Here is an 8,743-nt window from a genome sequence, read left to right as displayed (position 1 = left end):
TTAATTGGCAAAAAGTTTTTGAAGAGACTTATTCCTCACTGAATTAGTCTCCTATAAAATCGGAAACCCAAGAGATTTATTCTCTACTTTGAACAAGTCTCCTATTATTTAGGATCTTCTTAGTGACTCGTGTTCTATTAACCGTACAAGAGAACCGCAGTCATTTTCCACTTCTACTTTCAATAACTTCCCAATTTTCTTTGGGAGCAAGTAAGTAAATGGAAGTCATGGGGTAAGTGCACTACGTGGTAATCGTGGGTTGAGTGCACTGATGGCTGTTCCCTTTATAAACAAGGGAAGCTACGCTAAACCGATATCCATCTAAGAGTGTCCTTAAGGTGAGATCAAAATAAGAAAATATTTTGTTCATGAATTTGCCAATTAATTCATTATATTTTTCTTGAGCAACTACTTAATTTTAATCTTCTTAAGAATTAGCCTTGTAAGGGTAATTGAGTGTTTTTGTTGTAATTAGACTTGAGGGAAGTCTAAGGGAATAGAGAAGCGTGAGAAGAGAAAAAGGGGGAGAAAAGAAGAGAAGAGAAATAGGCCTAGAGTAGGGAAGCTTCAAGTGAAGCATATTTGTTTTATGTAATTGTAATTGATTGCCTAAAACATAGTGAGAATTTTGAAATCCCGGGGGGTCGTAGTTTTTCCTTCTTATTAGGCCAAGAAGGTTTCCACGTAAAATCTTTGTCTCCTTTTATTATTTTTCTTTTCGTTTTTGAGTTTAAGTTTTGTTCTTTACTTGATACAATTCCGCAAAAATTAGAGGCAAAAATCTTAAACCTAAATACACAACAATTCACCCCCTCTTGTTGCATTCGATCATCTATTAACATTCCTACAACTTATAACATAATTTTGCACAAGCGTACAAAGCATATGCAAGTGGACTACCGCTTCATTCGAGATAAAGTACTAGAGAGTCTTATTTTGTTTACTTAGCCCAATATCTTAGCTTGCTGATGTTCGTACTAAAGTGCTCCCTTTTTATTTTGTTTACTACAAAGAATTTTTCTTTTTTTTTGTCTTAGCTACTGTTTAATCTAGCTCCTATGTGTAGCCTATGGTGGATACTTTCATTTTCTCTTCTTTTCCCAAACTTACATAGAATCTTTTCTCAAAATTATGCAAATAAACTAAAACTTACTTTACCTTAGATCAAAACTTATTTCCACTATGTGACATCACGATTTATTTATTACATAAAATTGAGAATGTAATTTCTTCATCAAGGAAAAATTGTTAGCTAAACTGCTAAGTGATACATGTTACTTAGAAATTTTTTGAAAGGTTGTTTTGTTAAGAAAAATATAGAAATGCTGTTGTTGAGATCTTGCAACAATATATTCCAGAAAGCATTTCATCAGTATTCAAGAGTTTGACTAGACTGCAGAAAGAATAATGTTATTGTGAATTTTACAGTTAGGAAACAGAAAATAACAAGGTTCCATTTACAGTAAATATATAAAAATGCTGTGAATATCTTGGATTGTTGAAAATATTGAATTAACAAAATCATTATAATTATTTTACATTTGCAGAATTTACAGATCATCATTTTGAATTTGAGTGACACACTTCTTAAGTCTGCTAGACAAAACAGGTTCTTCCCACTCCAAAGAATCCCACCAAGCAATGTCTGCTACTATTTCTTTGATATTCATACCATCATCTCCTTCCATATGAAGGTTTCTGAGTTTAGGACAATCATAAAAACTCATGTATTCCAATGGAGGCCACCGAACTCGCCATATTTCGCACATTTCTGGTAGATAATGAAGTTTCAATTTTTTTAAGTTACGTAGCACAGGATGCCCACACGCAATCGACTTATCTGGCTTTCTCTCATGTATAACTTCATTTCGTGTATCGCCTATAATCTCCTTAACATCCTCATGTTTAATAACAACGTATTTTAAGGATGCACAATCTTCAATTACCAACTCATTCAAACAAGATAGAATCTCAATCATAGAACATGTAAGAACATACCTCAATTTTGGACATGCATGCACTGATAAAATTTTTAGCCTTGCAAAACTTCCAGTTTTAACGCGAGAACCCCAAATACCCTCCAAATTCCACAAGTGACTGATGCTCAGATACTCGACCTGAGGAAGAAATTCTCTTCCTTGTTCCCAACAGTCTAAAATTCCTTCGAGCTCTGGACAATCTTGTATTATGCAGATCTTCAAGTCATTAAAGCATTCAATCCCAAATTGAGATAGATAGCAGATGCTGAGATGATGGTCTAAGTAAAAAGATGTAGCTCGTGTTAGTACCTCTACCAAAGAAGGAGGTATGCTTTCCCCATTAACGAATCTCAAACATTGCTGACTTTCGTTATGGAAGAGTTCCACTTCATTTGAAACCAAAGGTACAATGCGCTTGAAGTCATGCCCGACAATAAACTTGAATTTACTCAATCCTCTGTCTTTCCAGGATTGGCTTGCATGCACAAAATACTCGAGATCATCTACATTAGGAAAGCAAAAATAGAGCAGAGACAGCTTTAAGCTACTGATCTCTTTGGTGATACCTGAAGCATTCAATGTCCAACGTCGATCTCCAGGATATACAAACATGCCAAGTTCTCTAAGTTTAAGGCTCGAAAATATTCCATCTGTCACCAGCTTTGATGGTAGCTTCTTGTATTCAGAGTGATTCATGGATCCGTAAAATGATATTCTCAACTGCTTCAGGCTTGCTAATCCATCAAAACTGTCGGGCAAATGGGTAACCTCAGTACCTTGAAGATCAAGCACTTCAAGAAGTTTGAGAAGCCCAATAGAAGGAGGAAGAACAAACAAGCGCTCACAATCACGCAGAAGCAAAATTTGGAGGCTTTTGAGCTTAGAAAATGAATCAGGCAAAGACTTGATTCTGGTTCTGGAGAGATTCAGAACTCTTAGAGTGGACATGCTGTCAAAAAATGATGATGGGATCGCCCTTAAGCTGCAATTTCTTTGGAGGAGCAGAGCTACTAAATTGGAACAGCTTAGCTTACTTGGGAGACTTGACAACTTATTATCCATTAAGAAGATCATAGTGGCTTGCTCCCATTCTTCCGTTGATGGGGGTTCCTTCAAATTAGCACCAGCTCTAGTAAAGTATTTGTGAATGCATGGAAACTGGATACTTTTTTGAAAGAATTGATCTTCATCTAGTTCTGATTCTGGTAATCTTGCCAAAACTCGATAACCTTCAATGTCTGACAAAAGAATTTCTAATGCTGAATCCTTCACTACGTTATGCATTTTAACCACAAGACCATTGTCATTAATCTCTATCAAAGACGCATTTGCAAGATGTCGAATAATATCATATCCCCTATCATAAGCAGCTACTGTCGTCCCACCAACTAAGCCTTCACCAACAAAGCACTCCAACAGCACAGAGATCTCAATTTCTTTGTCCTGTTGAAACAATGCAGTGTACAGGAAGCAAGTCTTCAGATCACGATCTTTCAATCTATCATAACAGTAATTTACATGTTGACTAAAAAGATTTCGTACATTCTTGTTGGCTGTATCATCAAACTGAATCTTTCTCAGTGCAAGCTTCCACTCTTCAACACTACGTTCTGCTCTTAAGGCACTTCCAATGGCCAAAATTATCACTGGTGAACCATAGCATTCCTGGATAATAGCTCGAGCATATGGTTCAATATCCGGAGAATGAATTGTATGTTCCACTTGATTGCTGAATAATGTCCAAGCCTCCGCATCAGAGAGAACCTCCATTTCAATCTCCCTATCAGCCAAGCTATGGCAAACATCTAAACACCTAGTAGCCAACACCACCCAATAATTTCCTTCTGGTCCAGGATTTGGAACTCCAATTTCATGCAGGTTAATTGATTCTTGAACATCATCCAAAAGTAACAGAAGTTTTCTGTCTATCAGGGCCTGATGTATAAGACTGCAAATTTCATCTTCTGTGCAGGATCCAACTTGTACATTCAATGACAACTGTTGTGCAATCTCATCTCTCACATGTTTCTGATATGCAAATTTAGGGACAGTCACAAAAACAAGCTGGTCAAAGAACTCCTTGGCAGCAGCATGTTGGGACAAGTTTTTCAGGACAGTGGTCTTACCACTACCCCCTCTTCCGTAGAGACCGATTCTTCTGTGATGAGGATCCTTGAAAGCTTCCACAATTTTCTCGACAGTACATTGGACAGGTCTTGCAAGAACCTCGTTCATATTACCACTTCCTGCCTGACATGAAATGCTGTGGACTTCTTCATTCTGGTTAAAAATGCCAAAAGCTGCAGATGTAGTTTGCACATCAGGATCCACTGCAATCTGATCAAACAAAATCTCAGATTGAGGAGGTTCACTTATTTGTAGTTCAACTTCTACATCATGTGACGGCTGTGTTAAGAAATCTGTATCAATTATTTCAAAAGCTACAGATGTAGTTTGCTCATCAGGATCCACTGCAGTCCGATCAAACAAACACCCCGATTGCGAAGGTTCACTCATTTGAAGTTCAGCTTCTACATCATGTGACATCTGTGTTAATTTTACAGCCTCAACTATTTCTTCATCGACATGAATATCAGTACAGAGAGATGAAGGGATGTCAATACTAGTACTTAGAGATAAGCGCCTAACAAGCTCAGCTTTTACTACATTTTTACCAGTTAGTCTTGGTCTTGATACAGAAGGTTTAGAGATGTTTTCCTCAATCGAACGGTATAGTTCTGTTTCTAGAACACGTGAAATCTCCATTAACTCTGATGCCCTCGAACATGTATCCAAATCACTCTCAATTTCTTTTTCAAAACCACGGGTAGCCTTATTCGGTAATTCATTACTTTCTTCCAATAGTTCCTTGTTCCTACTTGATACAGGGATTTGAGGAATTGCATCACTGCTAGCCAAACTTATCTCCGCTTTGCCTGTTTTTTTTTTCATCAGTGGAAATAGGCAAAAAATAAAGTTAATAGCAATTTCATTAATAAGTCCAAACATTTAACATATATAGCATACAATAAGAAACTCAATGCTATATGGTCTTTTGCAAATGCGCACATGCAAGACAGCATAAAGCATCATCTACTCTTCAAGAACAACACTCCGTACATTCTTATGAATGCTCCTTGTAGATTCTTGTCATTATTAATATGCCAAACTACAATTTACTTTTACCGTAAATGTTAAGCAGAAATTTATAGTAAAAACTAATGATCAGAGATACGTTAAGCTCAGCCTATTCTGATTTGCAAATGTCCCAGAACAGAAATCATGACACTTGTTTTCTTCAACATTAGTTAGTTGGGCAGATGATGTAGCATGTGTAAGATTTGGGTAGTCAATTGTGGGGATTGTTTACTGTTGGCATCCAATTTTAGGAGGAAAAGGAATGCTTAAGTTAATAGATAGTGAGAGTCGAACTGTACTGGGACTTTCTTTACTGCCAATGCTGATACATTAGTCAACAATTTGGAATATGACAAAGACCATTACTTGACTCATTAAAACATCTCCTCGATGTTGAAGCATAACATTGAAACAAAAGATCTTGGACAAGACTTGGTAAAGTCTCTATGTTTTTTACTTCATTGCTGGAAAGTTGACAAAAGTTCCCAGAAAGTTGGATTTATTGCATAAAAACACAAATGTGAAAACAACATAGTTTAATTAGTCTTTTCAAGAACAAGAAATATTATTATATGTTTTGCCCCTGAAATAATTTACCTTATAGCTTAAACCATCCTCTATATGCTTCACACAGTCCCCCTTTTGAACCTCTCTCTATCGCTCTCTTCTCAATATGTACACATTCCCATTTTGCACCTCTATCTATATTGAAGTCTATGTTACTTGGACTTGGTTATTGATGTCGGATACTAAAACGTGTCCAAGTGTCGTATACGTCTAAATATTCAGTTTTACACCTAAAATGAAGTGTCTAAGTGCCATAACAATTTTCGAACATCAAGGATCCGACACAGGTACGTGAAGCAAAATGAAGAGTCCAAGTAACATGATTGAAGCAATAAAGATTTTTGGAGAAACTTGTTAATAGCACCCATATTATAGGTGGATATGCAGCACTTATGGCCAGGGTAAGTTTACATATATTTTTAAAACTAAATATACAAGTCCTTTGGTGGCAAATTATAGGCATTCTACTTCCCCTGAAATCGGTCCAATACTACTTTCTTGACCTACTTTCATCACTAATTCCTTACCGAAAACTTTCCTTGACCAATTATCATTAGAGTTTCTTACAGGAAATTTTCCTTGACTTGCAACCACTATATTATTGATTTCCTAATTAGTGTTGCTTGTCAACCCAACGGGTTTCAATGAAGCCATGCTTCCAAAACCTCATAAAAAAAAATTACTAGTAGGCAATAAGCATATTTGAACTGCAATAGCAATAAAACAACATTGTTGGTGGTCAAATAATATACAACTTTACTACATCACACGCTAAAACAGAAGAACGTTTATAATTAAAATCTGATGAAAGAGGCTCAGCCAAAAACTTCTTAATAACTCACCTTCACTAGGAAAATCAACTTCATTATGATTGCTGGACCAAAAAGGATGCTCTGGATTCCTCAGTACCTTATTATCGAACTCATATGGCCCCAAGAGCATACACAAAACTTCAGACATACTTGGTCGATTGTTAGAAGGGAATTGGATGCAAGCCAGAGCAACATCAACGAATCGCTTCACTTCATCTTCTGGAAAGTCAGATAAAGTATGGTCAACCATCTTTAGAACCCTGTCAGGCTCTCGACGTTCCCAAACCGACTTCATCACCGTTACTCCATTGTCATCTCTCAAAACCTCATGAAATTTTCTGCCAGTGATGACTTCAAGGAGAAGAAGCCCAAAACCATAAACATCTCCCTTCTCTGAGTATTTTCCTGTAGTTACATAATCGGGATCTAAGTAGTCTAATGTTTTACCGATAGTATCTACTTTAGTGATAGTATCATAGTAATACCGTACATCATCGTCAAACAACTTCTCTATCTCAAAATCTACAATTTTTGGATTGAAGTTATGGTCAATAATTATGTTACTAGGATTGATGTTACAATGTACAACAGAGGGACTAATACCCTCATGAAGATATTCAAGACCACGAGCAATGCCAATGCATATGGAAGCTCTCGTAGGCCAGCTTAACTGAAATAGTTTTGTCCCATCATCTCTAGTGAACAAAAATTGTTCAAGCCTATAACCTCCAAGAAACTCGTAAACGATGAACCAATGATCACCCTCAAGACAACATCCAATATATTGAGCTATATTTCGATGCCTAATTGTGGACATCTTATCAACCCATGATGTTAAATATAAATCCTGTTTCTGATTTCGACCCTTCTCCCTATGTCTTAGAGCCTTAATTGTCACCTCCAATCCATTTTCTAACGTGCCCCTGTATGAGGATGAATACCCACCCATGCCTAAGTTTGTGCTGAAGTGATTTGTTGCCTTTCGCAACTCTTCCAATGAAAATATTCTTGCATTTTTCACAAGTGTGTCTTTGATTTCTTTTTTATCACGCACCAACTTCAATTTATAACCCCCACAACTAGCAGCACCCTTCAAATCATCAAACCAATTACGAGTCATAGCTGATTATCACTTCGGTTTAACCACTGTCCAGATCTAATTGAGACTATTTAAGGAGTTCAATGATGATAGGCTGTCCCAAATTTAAATAATTTTCATCTAAATAACAGATCTGAAGAGGGATTTCAAGAGGATAAATAAGTAAATAAAACATGACAATCAATTGTGAAACACAAGTTTATGCAATAAAAGGATTTCAGTATAGATAAGGAAGTACCTGAAAGTTGTATGGACATAGAAGAAAAGGATCCACCATAAACTAGGGCAAGCGGCAAGATCGTGGACAGAAAAGCCGATGATGATTGACTACTTAATGAGCGATGGTCGATGAGGAAGGAGGCTCGAGACATGACAGGTGACTGGTGACCGGTGATATTAATTTTATTTGGGAAAGTTTGAACAGACTTGGATAGTGAGGGTCAGTTGACTAGATTATTGATTACGAATCTAACATCTATCCAGATGCTACGTTCGTGGCCCCATGTCGTGTTGATAGACACAACGTACAAAACGAATAAGCAAAAGTGGCCCCTTTGCGAAATCATTGGAATGACGCCAACGAATCATAATTTCTTGGTTGCATTTTGTTTGATGCGAGATGAGGCGGCTGTGTCTTATTCTTGGGTGTTGGAGAGGTTGAGGGATATTTACGGAAGAGTCTAGACGCCCGATGTAATCGTAACGGATCGGGATGAGGGTTTGTCTGCAGCTATTCATGCTGTCTTTCCAGGTAAACAGGTTTTAATTATTAATTATGGTCGATCTATATATTATATATATCTCAATTAATTTTAAATTTATGTTTAATGCAGATGTACGACATTTATTATGCGTATGGCATATTGGCAATGACGTGGAGAACATGGTCGATAAATTGTGTGGCGGCAAGAAAAATCAACAGGGACAGATATTCAGGCAAACAAAATGGAACCCCTTGGTTAACAGTATGACGATCGCCGATTTTGAAAACAGATGGGAAGGGATTGTGTCCACTTGGTCGACTAGGAACCGGAGGGTCGTGCGATATTTGGCTGGAACATGGATTCCTCACAAACATTATGTTCAGCTTTTAATGAACGATGATTCATCTCCACTGCCGCCAGTCCAACAAAATTGGAGAGCAGCAG

At 37.1% G+C, this 8,743-nt stretch overlaps 1 protein-coding gene across 3 annotated transcripts; it reads right to left on the bottom strand.

The window, feature by feature from the left end:
- Window positions 1-1,373: 1,373 nt before the first annotated feature.
- Window positions 1,374-7,990, bottom strand: LOC130806603 (disease resistance protein At4g27190-like). Of its 3 annotated transcripts, none has more exons than XM_057671929.1 (3): window positions 7,834-7,990; window positions 6,527-6,901; window positions 1,374-4,915 (listed from the first exon to the last, which is right to left on the bottom strand). In XM_057671929.1, exons 1-3 carry the CDS (start codon window positions 7,964-7,966, stop codon window positions 1,551-1,553), a joined length of 3,873 nt encoding a protein of 1,290 aa, XP_057527912.1. In that variant the 5' UTR covers window positions 7,967-7,990; the 3' UTR covers window positions 1,374-1,550. The 3 variants fall into 3 exon arrangements, with proteins under 3 accessions (XP_057527912.1, XP_057527767.1, XP_057527840.1); XM_057671784.1 differs by having other exon boundaries at window positions 6,527-7,728; window positions 7,834-7,970; XM_057671857.1 differs by having other exon boundaries at window positions 1,374-3,422; window positions 3,522-4,915; window positions 6,527-7,947.
- Window positions 7,991-8,743: the final 753 nt, after the last annotated feature.

Source organism: Amaranthus tricolor, chromosome 1 (genome assembly GCF_026212465.1).
Source record: "Amaranthus tricolor cultivar Red isolate AtriRed21 chromosome 1, ASM2621246v1, whole genome shotgun sequence".
NCBI classification, from domain to species: Eukaryota; Viridiplantae; Streptophyta; class Magnoliopsida; order Caryophyllales; family Amaranthaceae; genus Amaranthus; species Amaranthus tricolor.
The sequence above is the reverse complement of the archived record's forward strand: the minus strand, read 5'-3'. Positions and strand labels throughout refer to the sequence as shown.